Source organism: Equus asinus, chromosome 16 (assembly GCF_041296235.1).
Source record: "Equus asinus isolate D_3611 breed Donkey chromosome 16, EquAss-T2T_v2, whole genome shotgun sequence".
NCBI lineage: Eukaryota > Metazoa > Chordata > Mammalia > Perissodactyla > Equidae > Equus > Equus asinus.
The window spans coordinates 46,756,310-46,771,611 of record NC_091805.1 but is presented as its reverse complement, the minus strand read 5'-3'; the positions used below and the strand labels follow the sequence as shown (position 1 = coordinate 46,771,611).

The 15,302-nt window shown below is 33.9% G+C and overlaps 1 protein-coding gene across 3 annotated transcripts in view; it reads right to left on the bottom strand.

Annotated features, from left to right (window-relative positions):
* Positions 1 to 270: 270 nt before the first annotated feature.
* The window catches only part of SYCP1 (synaptonemal complex protein 1), a 130,044-nt gene continuing 115,012 nt past the window's right edge, over positions 271 to 15,302 (bottom strand). For 2 of the 3 annotated variants that reach the window (XM_044749361.2, XM_070487115.1), the window contains 3 exons: positions 11,276 to 11,419; positions 862 to 948; positions 271 to 762 (listed from right to left, as the gene is read on the bottom strand). In XM_044749361.2, the coding sequence (XP_044605296.1) occupies positions 625 to 762; positions 862 to 948; positions 11,276 to 11,419 (369 nt within the window). In that variant the 3' untranslated portion in view covers positions 271 to 624. The remainder of the gene's footprint in view (positions 763 to 861; positions 949 to 11,275; positions 11,420 to 15,302) is intronic. The other variant, XM_044749363.2, reaches the window with a different exon arrangement.

The following is a 15,302-nucleotide window of genomic DNA, read 5'->3' as shown; positions in this document are numbered from 1 at the left end:
AGTATCTAAAACTGTGCTTGACTCTTAGTAGACACTCAATAAATATTTGCTTAATAAATGTTGAATAAATATTTTAGGAAGTCATACTGGTATAGCCTTTTTCCCTGCAACTAAAAGCCATTTGTCAAGTTTACACATAGATAAATCAAAGCTACTTCAGAACTGTGAAACTTGACTAAAATGACCTTAAGATTTGAAAAATGAATATTATTAAATTATAATGATTAGCTGTTCCAGTGACTTCACAGAATCAATGAGAAGCATTTATTTGCATCCAAAATATTTTAATAATGAAGAATAAAGAGTAAATCTCAATAATGTTTTCCTAGTATTCAATGGCTAACTTTACAAATTGAAAACTTAGCCAAAACAGTTTTCATGAATACAAGAAAAGGTAAAAACAAAATATAATCATCTAATTATCTGAACACAATTACAAGTTTTCAGGTAATATGTGGTTATTTCACATTTAGGCCAAAATATTAAAATATAAAAAAACAACTTATGCAAATACCAAAAAAGTCCCAATTTCAGAAAAAGTTTGGCTCTTCAGAAAATAAGAATAAAAAAATTAACTATAAATTTAATGTTATTAGGCTCCTTAATCATGCTGCTTTTCTGAAATTAAACAAATAGCTTTTCTGCCTCCTTTAGTTTTTTTTTCCTATCCATTTTAGCAATTACAGCCCAACGATCCTCTCGCATTTTCCTCATAGCTCCAAACTTCAGCGTAGATCCAGGGTTTGCTAGAGACGAAGGGGTCTGAGTACAAAATAAAATAAAGTCATAATATATTTAACTAAAAAAATAATAAAGTCAAGCTTTTGCAATTGGTTTTCTGAAATAAAATTTAGAAGCTACCTGTTTTGGTGTTCTGACACAAAGATGAGAAGTTGGTGGATTATTCTTGCATAGTTTTTTTAATGTCTCTTCCTCTGAAACCATGGTCTTAAAGAAAAATACAAAAATATAATTTGAGAGTTGTCATCAATATTATATTGCTAAAATTTTGTCTACATATGACATATAAGGAGAAGGAGGGAGGGCAGAGAGGAAGGAAGAAAAAAGGAGAAAGGAGGGAGGAGGGGGGAGAAAAAGGGAAGAAAGAAAGACTGAAGATGATGACAAAATAAATCCGCGATCTGCCAAACAAGGGCCCAGATTTTGATTCTATTAACTATATTCCTAAAAGCTTATGTGAAATACAAAATTGTGTGAATAGTATTTTTCTACTGATTTCTATTTCACTTTGAGACCTTTCCCACCCTTTCCCCCAGCCTACTTATTCAAATTCACACTTAGACCTTATAATAAGTATTTACAATCTTATAAAAACTATAATGTTGTCAAATATCAATTTATAAGTATTGTAATTCTCCCAAACAATAATAGCTAACACTTATTTAGTACTTTATGTCAGGCACTGTTTTAAGCACTTTGTACATTTTAGTTAGTTTCAATCCTCAGAACAATTTTATGAAGTAGATATACTATTATTACCCCCATTTTAAAGATGAATAATTGAGACACACAGTAACTTGCCCAATATTATATAGCTAGTAAGAGGGGTAGCCAGGATTCAAATCCAGGTAGGCTGGCTCCAGAATCCATTCTCTTAATGAATATGCTACACAAATTTAGTCAGGTAAGCAATCAGTTCACATGATCTTTTCCTGCTCCTTAAAGTCACATTTAACTTCAGAGGCTTCATGGATGAAAATATTCAAACAGATTTTCAGGATTTCTAAGATTTCAATAGAATTCAATAAGTCATAAAGAGCTTCCTTTTCAGATACACTCTGAACTAGTATGTACCAACTAACCAGCTTAGAAAAGAGAAATTATTGTAAACTATTAAAATTTTACTTAGTGCATAATAATTGATTATTCATTAATGACTGCCCATATAAAACTAACTAATAAATTAACCCAATTTAAAACAACAAAACCTTATCTGTCCTTTTGACTTTGTAGCATTCTTTTCATGTGCTTATCAGCCATTTGTATATCTTCTTTGGAGAAATGTCTATTCAAGCCCTTTGCCCATTTTTGAATTGGGTTGTTTTTCATTATTGAGTTACAGGAACTCCTTACGTATTCAAGATATTAATCCCTTGTCAGATATATTACCTGCAAATATTTTCTCCCAGTCTTTAGCTTGTCTATTCAGTTTTTTCCCTGTAATTTTATTGAAATCATAATGGTTTATAACATTGTATAATTTCAAGTGTACATTATTATTTATCAGTGTCTGAATAGACTTCATTGTGATCACCACCAGTAGTCTAATTTTTGTCCATCACCATACATATGTGCCCCTTCACCCCTTTTACCTACCCCCGAACCCCCTTCCCTTCTGGTAACCACTAATCTGTTCTCTTTATCCATGTATTGTTATCTTCCACATATGAGTGAAATCATGCAGTATTTGTCTTTCTCTGTCTTGTTTATTTCACTTATCATCATACCCTCAAGGTCCATCCACGTTGTTGCAAATGGGATGATTTCGTCTTTTTTCACAGCTGAGTAGTATTCCATTGTGTGTGTGTACATACATATACTACATCTTTATCCATTCACCTGTGGAAGGGCACTTGGGTTGCTTCTAAATCTTGGCCATTGGTCTCTTTACTTTCTTAATAGTGTCCTTTGATGCACAAAAGTTCTTAATTTTGATGAAGTCCAATTTATCTATTTTTTTTTCTTTTTTTGTCTATGCTTTTGGTGTAATATCCATGAAGTCCTTCCCAAATTCAATGTCATGAAGATTTCCCCAATGTTTTCTTCTAAGAGTTTCATGGTTTTAGCCATGAAGTTTAGGTCTTTGATCCATTTTCAGTCCACTTTTATATATGCTGTAAGATAAGAGTCCAACTTTGTTTTTTTACATGTGGATACCCAGTTTTCCTAGCACCATTCATTGAAAAAACTGTCCTCTCCCCCATTGAGTGGTCTTGGCACTCTTGTCAAAAATCGATTGACTATATATGGGGATTTATTTCTGGGCTCTCTATTTTATTCCATTGGTCTATATATCTGTCCTTATGCCAGTACTATACGTACTGTTTTAATTATTAGCTTTGTAGTAAGTTTCAAAGTCAAGAACTGTTAGTCCTCCAATGTAATCCTCCATCTTCAAGATTGTTTTAGCTATTTGGGGCTCCTTGAATTCTATGTGAATTTGAGTATCAAATTTTCCATTTCTTCCCAAAAAAGGCTGCTGGAATTTTGATAGGGATTGTGTTGAATCTGTAGACTGCTGTGGGTAATACTGACATCTTAACAATGTTAGTCTTCCTAACCATGAACACAGAATTATTTTTTCATTTCTTTAGGTCTTTTTAGATTTCTTTCAGCAATGTTTTATAATTTTCAGTGTTTAAGTCTTTCACTATCTTTAGGTTAGATTTGTTCCTAAGTATTTAATTCTTTTAGATGTTATTATAAATGGAATTATTTTCTTAATTTCCTTTTTGGATTATTCATTCGTGGTGTATAGAAACATAACTGATTTTCATGTGTTGATCTTACACCCTTCATTGTCACTAAATTCATTTATTAGCTACAGTAGCTTTCTTGTGGAGTCTTTATAATTTTCCATGTATAGATAGGATCACGTCACCTGCAAATTAGAGATAGTTTTACCTCTTTTTTTTCTATTTGCATGCCTTTTGTTTTCCTTTCTTTCCTCTCTCTCTCTCCTGTCTTTGTCTAATAGCCTAATAGCTCTAGCTATATCTTCCAGTACAAAATTGACTAGCAGTGGTGAAAGTGGCCATCCTTGTGTCAATCTTAGAGGAAAAGCTTTCAGTCTTTTTACATTGAGTATGATGCTAGCTGTAGGTTTTTAAGTACCATTTATCATGTTGAAGAGTTTTCCCTCTATTCCTAGCTTTATGAGAGTTTCTCTCATGAAAGGATATTGAATTTCGTCAAATGCTTTTTCTATATCAATTGAGATGATCATGTAGGGTTTTTTCCCTTCATTCTACTAATGTGACATATTACATTAATTTTCTTGTTTTAAACCACCTTGGCTTTTCTTGGATAAATCCCAGTTGGTCATGGTGAATAATTCTTTTAATATGCTATTGGATTTGATTTGCTTCATTGAGGATTTCTGTATCTACACTCATATAGGATAATGCTCTAAAACTTTCTTTTCTTATGATGTCTTTATCTGGCTTTGGTATCAAGGTAATGATGGCCTCATAGAATGAATTACAAAGTATTCTCTCTTCAATTTTTTGGAACAGTTTGAGAAGGATTGGTGTTAAGTCTTTAAATGTTTGGTAAAATCCATCGATGACACCATTTGGTCTAGGACATTTGTTTGTTGGGAGGTTTTAGATTACTAATTCAAACCCTTTACTTGCTATAGGTCTGTTGAAGTTCCCTATTTCTTCTTGAGTCAGTTTAGGTACTTTGTGTTTTCAAGGAACTTGTTCATTTATCCATTCTTATAGGTTATCAAATTTGTTGGCATATAATTATTCACAATATTCTCTTTGTCTCTGAAAGGTTGGTAATAATGTCCCCACTTTTATTTCTGATTTTAGTTATTTTCATCTTCTCTTTTTTGTCAATCTAGCTAAAGATTTGTCAATTTTGTTCATCTTTTCAAAGAAACATTTTTATTTCATTGATTTTCTCTATTGTTTTCTATTCTCTACTTTATTTCAACAATAATCTTTATTATTTCCTTCTTTCTGCTAGCTTGGTGTTTAGCTTGCTCCTCTTTTTCTAGTTCCTTACGGTGTAAAGTTAGGTTATTGATTTTATAACTTTCTTTTTTAATGTAGGAATTTATAGCTATACATTTCCTTCTGAGCACTGTTTTTGCTGTATCATGTAAGTTTTGGTATATTGTGTTTTCATTTTCACTTATCTCTAATTTCCCTTGTTATTTCTTCTCTGGTCCACTGGTTGGTTAAATAAAGTGTATTAATTTCCATAAATTTGTCAATTTTCTAATTTCCCTTCTCTTATTGATTTCTAACTTCATCCCTTTGTAGTCAGAAGAAATATTTTCTATGATGTCTATCTTTTTAGATCTAATGAGACTTGTCTTGTGACCTATATGGTCTATCCTGGAGAATGTCCCATGTACACTTGAGAAGAGTGTGTATTCTATTGTTGTTGAGTGCTGTGTACACGTCTACTAGATCTATTTGGTCTATTGTGTTACTCCAGTCCTCTTTTCCATTACCTACCTTCTGTCTGGTTGTTCTATCCATTATCCAATACCCCTGAAATTGGGGTATTGAAGTACCCAACTATTAATGTAGAACCTAACTACAACTAATTAGTATCCAACTATTAAAGTAGAATTTTTCCCTTCAATTTTGTAAAGTTTTGCTTCACATATTTTGAGATTCTGTTAGTAGTTGTGTAAATGTTTAAAACTATCTCATCTTCTTGCTGTGTTGAACCTTTTATTAATATATAATGTCCTCCTTTGTCTCTTGTACTTTTTGATTTAAAGTCTATTTTATCAGATCTTAGTATAGCCATTCCAGCTGTTTTTTTGTTACTATTTGCATGGGATATCTATTTCCATCCTTTCACTTTAAATCAATTTGTGTCTTTAAATCTAACAAGAATCTCTTTTAGACAACACACATATATACAGTTGGATCATTTTTTAAAATCTATTCTGCCAATCTATGTCTGTTCATTGGAGGGTATAATAATTTACACGTAAAGTAATTACTAACGAGGAGGGACTAAGTTCTGCCTATTTGTTATTTTCCATATGCCTTATAGGTGGTTTTGTTTTGCTTTTGTCTCTTATTTCCTCCATTACTGATTTCTTTGTGTTTGGGTTTTTTTTTTTTTTGTAGTGAAATGTTTTGATTCCCTTATTTCCTTTGTGTGTATGCTATAAATATTTTTTGTGGTTGCCAAAGGGATGACATTTAACATCCTAATGCTGTTCTGACAATTTAATTTAAATTTATAACAATTTCACTTCAATAGCCTACAAAACTTTGCTCTTATACAACTCCATGCTCCCTTTATGTTACTGATATCACAAATTACATCTTTACATATTGTGTGTCCAGTAACACAGATTAATAATTTCTATGCATTTATCTTTTACATCATGTAGAAAATAAAAGTGAAGTTACAAACCAAAATTACAAGAATACTAGCTTTTATAATTTCCCATGTATTTAACTTTATCAGAGATCTTTTATTTCTTCACATGGCTTTGAATTACTATCTAGCATCCTTTCATTTCAACCTGAAAAACTCCCTTTAGCATTTCTTGAAAATGTCTAGTGGTAACTCCCTCAGCTTTTGTTTATCCAAGAACATCTTAATTTCTCCCCCATTTTTGAAGGAAAGTTTTGCCAGATACCAAATCTCAATTGATAATTTTGTTCTTTCAGAACTTTGAATATGTAAACCTACTGTCTTCTGGCCTCTAATGAGAAATCAGCTGATAATCTTATTGAGGGTAGCTTGCCTGTGATGAATTGATTCTCCCTTGCTGCTTTCAAGATTATTTTTCTTTGTCTTTCACCAGTCTGATTATAAGGTGGGGTTTTTTTTTAATTTTTATTTTTTTTTGGATGTACATCATATTTCGAATTCTGTGTACATTACATCATGTTCACCACCCGAACACTAATTATAGTGCATCCCCTCACATGTGAGCCTAATCACCCCTTTTGCCCTCCCCCCTCCCCCCTTCCCCAATGGTAACCACCAGTCCAATCTCCAATGCTATGTGGTGTGGGGGTTTTTTTGTCGTTTTTATCTTCTACTTATGAGTGAGATCTTATGGTATTTGACTTTCTCCCTCTGACTTACTTCACTCAGCATAATACCCTCAAGGTCCATCCATGTTGTCACAAATGGCCGGATTTCATCATTTCTTATGGCTGAGTAGTAGTCCACCATGTTATTACCACATCTTCTTTATCCATTCATCCCTTGATGGGCACCTAGGTTGCTTCCATGTCTTGGCTATTGTGTATAATGCCGCAATGAACATAGGGGTGCAAGTATCTTTATGCCTTTGTGTTTTCAAGTTCTTTGGATAAATACCCAGCAGTGGGATAGCTGGATCAGATGGTAGATCTATCCTTAATTCTCTGAGGATACTCCACACTGCTTTCCATAGTGGCTGCAGCCGTTTGCACTGCCACCAGCAGTGAACAAGGGTTCCCTTCTCTCCACACCCTCTCCAACATTTGTTGTTTCCTATCTTGTTAATTATAGCCATTCTGACCGGAGTGAGGTGATACCTCATTGTAGTTTTGATTTGCATTTCCCTGATAGCTAATGATGTTGAGCATCTTTTCATATGTCTGTTGGCCATGTGTATATCTTCTTTGGAGAAATCTCTGTTCAGATCTTTTGCCCATTTTCTAATTGGATTGTTGGTTTTTTTTGTTGTTGAGCTGTATGAGTTCTTTGTATATTTTGGATATTAACCCCTTATCTGATATATGGTTTGCAAATATCTTCTCCCAATTGTTAGGTTGTCTTTTCGTTTTATTGATGGTTTCCTTTGCTGTGCAGAAGTTTTTTAGTTTGATGCAGTCCCATTTGTTCATTTTTTCTTTTGTTTCCCTTGCCCAGTCAGACATGGGACTTGAAAATATGCTGCTCAGACCAATGTCATAGAGCGTACTGCCTATGTTTTCTTCTAGAAGTCTCATGGTTTCGGGTCTTACATTCAAGTCTTTAATCCATTTTGAGTTGATTTTAATGCATGGTGTAAGGGAATGGTCTACTTTCATTCTTTTGCATGTGGCTGTCCAGTTTTCCCAACACCATCTATTGAAGAGACTCTCCTTTCTCCATCATATGCTCTTGGCTCCCTTGTCGAATATTAGCTGTCCATAAACGTGTGGGTTTACTTCTGGGCTCTCAATTTTGTTCCATTGATCTGTGTGTCTGTTTTTGTGGCAGTACCATGCTGTTTTGGTTACTATGGCTTTGTAGTATAATTTGAAACCAGGGAGTGTGATACCTCCAGCTTTGTTCCTTTTTCTCAGGAATCCTTTGGTTATTTGGGGTCTTTTGTTGTTCCATATAAATTTTAGGATTCTTTGTTCTATTTATGTAAAAAATGTTGTTGGAACTTTGATAGGGATTGCGTTGAATCTATAGATTGCTTTAGGAAGTATGGACTATAATGTGTTTTGATGTGAGTCTACTTGAGTTCATCCTACTTAGAGTTCACTGAGCTTCTCAGATTTGTAGATTCATCTATTTCATCAAAATTTGAGAAGTTTTCAGCCTTTATTTCTTCAAATATTCTTTCTTCCCTTTTCTCTCTCTCTTCTCCTTCTGGACTCCCACAATGCATATATCAGTCTGCTTGATGGTGTTCCACAAGTCTCTGAGCTTCTGTTTATTTTCATTCTTTTTTCTTTCCTTTCCTCATACTCAATAATTTCAATTGTTCTATCTTCAACATTCATCAATTCTTTCTTCTGCTTACTCAAAATTGTTTTTTAATCCCTCTAATGAACTTTTCATTTCAGTTACTTTACTTTCACCTGCAGGCTTTCTTAATTCTTTTTATAATTTCTATTTCTTGATATTCTCATTTATTTATACATAATATTTCTGTATTTGTACATCTTCCTTTAGCTCTTTGAACATCTTTAAGACAGTTGTTTTAAAGTCTTTGTCTTGTAAGCCCATCATCTGGGCTTCCTTAGGGACATTTTCTGCTATTTGTTTGATTCTTTTGAATAAGTTATACTTGCCATTTCTTTGTATATATGCCTTATGATTTTTTTTGTTGTTGAAACTAGACATTTGAATCTTCTAATTTGACACAACTGCAAATCATTTTCTTCCCCTTCTCCAGGGTTTGCTGTTTTTGTTTGTTTCATTTTGTTTTGCTTTTTGTTTTATTGTTGAAAGTGTCTCTGTCCCTGGGATCAGCCTGAGGTGAAAATCTGAGATCTTCTTGGGTTTTCTCTGAGCCTGTGTCTTTCTCTATGCACGTGTGGTGACTTTCTAAACATCCTATAAATGTGATTGCTTGTGAATGTCATAATCCTTAAACATCTGGCTCCCCAAAGGTAAAAAATGAAAAAAAAAGATAAAAGAAAAAAAACAGGTGCAGTTCATTTAAATCCTCTGGAGGATACTTTAGCCAGTGAGGCTTGAAATAATGGAAGCCAGTCTCTGTGCCTGCACCTCAGTGATCAGAAGCTGCTGTAAGCAATCAGAACACTGAACCTTGATATTTGGAGGACAAGGTCCTTATTGCTTACCCTGACTCCAGCAAGACATGAGCAGTTGTCTGCCACAGGGCTATGGGTTGGGTGATAGGTAGCCGCTACCATGCTTAAGGCTTAAATTAACCAAAATTAACCATAATTTACCAGCCAAATGTCCCTCTGGAAGTTGCAAGCATTAAAACCATGTTCAGAGGCTGGCCTGGTGGAATAGTAGCTAAGTTCACAAGCTCCACTTCAGCAGCCTGGGATTCACAGGTTTGGATCCCAAGTGCAGACCTAGCACCACTAGTCAAGTCACCCTGTGGCAGCATCCCACATAAAACAGAGGAAGCCTGGCACAGATGTTAGCTCAGGGCCAATCTTCCGCACACACAAAAAAAGTCTCTAAAATTCCAAAATGGTTACTTCAGACAGTTTCTGCCTGTGTAATTGTCATCTAGATGGAAAAAAGGATTCCTGGCACTTCCTACTCTACCATTTTCTCTAAGGTCTCTCTAGGCAATCCAATTTTAAATCTTACTTTTTATAATAATTTGACTGTTCCCCAAAAGTTAAATGTAACAGCCAAGAAAATTACAAAAATAACTAATAACTTCAAGTGATAGTTATAACCAATAAAACCTATTGTGAAATGTGTTTTTACACTAGTTTAAACAATTGTGTGCAATCATATAATACTTCAGTATGTTTGTGTTGCAAAGTTGTGATGTTCCTTTTCAAAATGAGATGAAATCCTGAGTCATTCTGAATCTCAGACCAGCTAAGAAACTAGCCTAAATTCACACTGCTAGAAAAACAACAGAGATTCCAACCCTGGAATGTCTAACTCCAGAGCTCATGCTTTTTCTACTAATTCTCATTACATTTTTATATAGCTGGACTTCAGTTTGAACTAGCAGTTATTATGTACGACGACTTACATAGGCTATGGAGCCAGACTGTCTGTGTTCAAATTTTGGCTCCATGCCTTACTAGCTATGTGATCTTGGGTAAGGTACTTGTGTGACTCAATTTCCTCATCTATAAAATGAGAATGGCAACACTGTCTATAATTTCTAGAACATGAGATTATTGTAAGAAATAACAAGTAACCTATGCAAAGTCTTTACAAGAGTGCCTCGTTAACAGTTTTAATCATTAAAATGTTAATCGTATCTTTAAAGCAAAGTACTAGAGTAGGGATTCTATAAGTTAACTTCAATAATCAGAGTTTTAAGATTTGAACTACTCATTGTTCTAGAACGAATAAAAATAGAGGGTCCCAAAGCAGTAGAAAAGCTTGAAGGATTTCATAATTATGAGTGAAACTAATGAAATAAATGACTTTAACTGAAATTTTATTATTAAGAATCTTCAGTATATTTCTCCATTTAGTGTGATGAGGTTTATCTGTTTTTAAACTAAATGAATCTAAGTTTAATTATTCTCAATAAATCATTAATATGTCTTTAGAAAATACTGGTATGTGTGAATACACTCATGGTAGGGAATAATTAGGGATATAAACTGCTGGGGGAAATATTCTCCTTAAACATACCATCTTTAATACGTTAACTCTTTAAGAATGATAGAAATGTTATAGCTGTCGACCAATACCTATATATATATATCTCAACCAATAACGGAGTAAAAAAAAGGAAACTGTATACATGCAAAATCAAGAGGGGCCCTGAATAACAAATCTGGTTGCAGCAAGGTTTAAAATATTGACTCAATCTTCCTTTTTAAAAAAGCCTAAAAAGGGAAAGAAAATGTGGTAAAAACTCCTTTATAACACTCTTCTGGAAAACAAGATGGTTAATCATCTCATGTGCCAATTCTGTTATATCAAGTATTTCAAAACGCCATGTTTTCTGAAATTAGAGAGATTATTTGAACCCTAATTTCTCTAAAAAACTCAAAAGCATAGGGTTCTGTGTTATAGTAGAGTTCTACTGTGTTTCAGTATTGCAATGATAGATAGTATGTGCATATATTATACATATACATCAAGAAATAATGTAGATGAATAATAAATAATTAAGCAAATAACAAATGCTGGTTATTTGCAATATTTTTACCAAAAGATCAGTAGTTTCTGAACTATCCGAATTAAAATCAAACTCAAAGACCATTTTTCTCTTTTTGTTACTTTCTTCAGTGGGTACATTCTTGTTTTCTCTCTGATGAATTTTTAGTTTCGTTGGTGTCTTCACAGTATATGCCTATCCAAAAAGAAAAACAATATATAACCCCATCAAATAGAACATATATTATTAATAAAGGAAGTTGAGTCTTTAGCAATCAATAACTCTCCATTATTATTGGCATATATATGAAATAGAAATTTTGGATAAGAACTTAATTCAGATGGTTTTGGTACTAAAACTTTTATAACTTCCTTCAAAAATATTTGCAATAGTGGACTTTCTTTGTCCTTCCTTTCAACTTACTGAAGGAAATAATGAGTTGGGGGGAGGCAGCAAGAGAAAGAGACTGAGACTCCAGCTTCAGCAATCAACAATCTTAAGAGGGACTTTAATTTTTCTAGCCATGATTAAACACCAAAACGGAGTGAGCTTTGCTCTCTCTACAAAAATCTTAACTGATTTATGAGAAAATAGCTTTGCTTATTTTTTCTTGGTAAAGTAATTCACATTAGTCAATGTTTAGTATTCCATAATTACCCTGTAAGTTTTATAATTTAAGAAAAGTATCTTTAAAAAGTAAGGTCAGTGACATGAACCAAAATGGCAGAGTAAGGCGCTCCAAAAATTTGCTCTTTCATAAAGCAATAAATATACTGGTAAAAATGGTCAGAATCAGCTTTTTCATAACTCTGGAAATTAACCAAAAACTTGCTGCAACCTGGAGAGTATTTACTTTTTTAAAAAGTGGCTGAATCTGTAAGAACAGCAAGCTTTGTGGTGTCAGAAATCATAGAGCCTAATAAGCTGTGGATTGACATACCCAAAGTCCTTAAAGAAAAGGAATTGTTACCAAATAATTCTATATCAAGCAAAACTATGCTTCAAAAATGAAGGAGAAATTAAGTTATTCCTAGATAAACAAAAACTGAGAGAAATTGTCACTAACAAACCTTCCCTAAAAGAAACTCTAAAGGGAGTTCTTCAGGCTGAAATGAAAGGACACTAGACTCAAATCCACATGAAGAAATAAAGAGCACCAGTAAAGGAAACTGCATAGGTAATTATAAAAGACAGTATAAATGTATTTTTGTTTGTAACTCTTCTTTTCTACCTGATTTAAAACACAGACATATAAAGCAATCATTATAATATTGTGGCAATGGATTTAAAATGCAAAACTGTGATTTGTATGACTTTGATAGTATAAAAGAGAGAGAGGTAATGAAGCTATATTGGGGAGAAGTTTTTGTATACCATTGAAATTCCATTGGTATTAATTCGAACAAATTATTTTAAGTTAAAGTGTTAACTGTAATTCTCAGGTAATCACTAAGAAAATAATTTTAAAAGTATAGTAAAAAAAAGAAGAGAATTAAAATGGTATACTAGAAAATATCTACCTAACACAAAAAAGACACTAATAGAGGGATACAGGGACAAAAAGACATAAGACACATCGAAAACAAAGAACAAAATGGTGGACATAAGTTCTACCTTATTAGTAATTACATTAAATGTAAGTCAATTAAACTTTTCAATCAAGATGCAGAGATTGTCAAAATGAATGATGGAAAAAAGCAAGATCCAACTATAGACTGTCCACAAAAGACATATTTTAGTTCAATAACATGAGTAGTTTGAAAGTAAAAGATATATCATGTAAATAGTAAGCAAAAGAGAGCTGGAGTGGCTATCCTAGCCTCAGACAAAATAGACTTTTAGAAAAAAATGTTACTAGAGATGAAAAAGACACTTTATAAGGGTAAAAGGATCAATGCATCAAGGAAAAATAAGAGTTATAAATATACAAAACCCCAAAATACATGTATCAAAAACTGGGAAAAACAGATAATTCAACAATATTGTAGGAGACTTCCATACCCCTACTTTCAATAACGCAAAGAACAACTAGACAGAAGATCAGCAAGGAAATATATTTGAACAACACTATAAACCAACCAGATAGATATTTAGGAAATTCACAAATATAGGAATACAACATGCTTCTAAATAACAAATGGGTCAAAGAATAAATCACAAGGAAAATTAGAAAGTACTTTTGAGAAGAATGAAGAAGAAAACAGAACATACTCATGGAATACAGTGAAATCAGTGCTTAGAGAAGTTTATAGCTGCAAATGCCTACATTAAAAATTAAGATCAGGGGCCAGCCCCATGTGGCGTAGTGGTTAAGTCTGGTGCACTCCGTTTCGGAAGCCTGGGTTCATGGGTTCAGGTCTCAGGCATGGACATACAGCACTTGCCAAGCCATGCTGTGGTGGCAACCCACATACAAAATAGAGGAAGACTGGCACAGATGACAGCTCAGGGCTAATTTTCCTCAAACAAAAAAAAAAGGGAAGATTGGCAACAGGTGTTAGCTCAGAGCAAATATTCCTCACCAAAAAAAAAAAATTAAGATCAAGATTAGGGAGACACGACAATTACATGCAGTGTGTGGTACCCTGGATTGGATCCTGGAAGAGAAAGAGAACATTAATAGAAAAACTACGAAATCCAAATAAGTCTGAAATTTAGTTAATAGTAATGAACCAATGTATGTTTCTTAGTTTTGACAAACATACATGGTAATGTAAGATGTTAATGATGGAAAAAACTGTGTGAGGGATATAAAACAATTCTCTGTACTATCTTTGCAACTTTTCTGTAAATTTAAAATTAGTTTCAAAAGGTTTTTTAAAAAGTAAGGTCACCACACCCACCAGAATGGCTAAAATCAAAAAGATGAAAAATACCAATTGGTACCAAGGACGTGGAGCAACTAGGACTCTCATTCATTAGTAGCTAGAGTGCAAATTGGTACAATCAGTTTTTTAAAAAAAACATGATTGGCAGTGTGATGCAAAAAGAAATATATATTTGGTCTTTGTCCCTGGTTCCTGACACAGAACTTCTAAAATCCTTGTAATTTCCTGAGTGATGGGGTGATAGGAGCATCTTTTGGTATAATATTTGGTCTTTGTCCCCAGTGATATGATAGGAAAGTATTTTGTTATTCATAGTGAGCTTCTTTCAATTGTACCTGAGTTTATACTAATGAAAGAAGTGGTGGTATGGGGCTCCTAGATAGCTTCAGGATGGTGGCTGGTCGCAAGAAAGACCAAGGCTTGATTAGAAGTTTGGAACCCTTCAGCCCACCCCTTGACCTCCTGGGAGGGAAGAGGGGTACGAGATTGAGTTAATCACCAATGGCCAATGATTTAATCAATCATGCCAGGTAATGAAACCTCCATAAAAACCCCTAAAAGACAGGGTTCAGAGAGCTTCCAGGTTGGTGAACACATGGAGGTACTGGAAGGATGGCTCTCCCAGAGAGGGTGGCACTCAAAGAGAGGGCATGAAGCTTCAGGCTCCTTCTCCCCTACCTTGCCCTATGCATCTTTTCCATTTGACTGTTCCTGAGTTGCATCCTTTACAATAAACCAGTAATAGTAAATAATTTCCTGAGTTTTGTGAGTCATTCTAGCAAATTATTGAACCTGAGGAGAGGGCTGTGGGAACTTCCAATTTATATCCAGTTGGTCAGTAGTACAAGTGGCAAGCCAGGACTGTAATTGGCATCTAAAGTGAGAGTAGTCTTGTGGGATTGAAACCTTCACCTGTGGGGTCTACACTAAGTCCAGGTAGTTAGTGTCAGAATCAGTTCAAATTGTAGGATACCCAGCTGGTGTCTGGAGTGTTGGAGAATTATTGGGTGTTTGGAAAAAAATCCACACATTTTCTATCAGAGTAAAAACAGTTCAGGCATTATCTATTAAGATGGAACATATTATGCATAACCCTATAACTCAGCAATTTCACTTCTAGGAAGATACCCAACAAAAATGCATACATGTCAAGTACTAGAATTTTTATAGCAATACTAGTCAGAAAAACCCAATCTGGAAACTATCAAAATGTCCATTAACAATATAAGAGAGAAACTGTGCTATGGTCA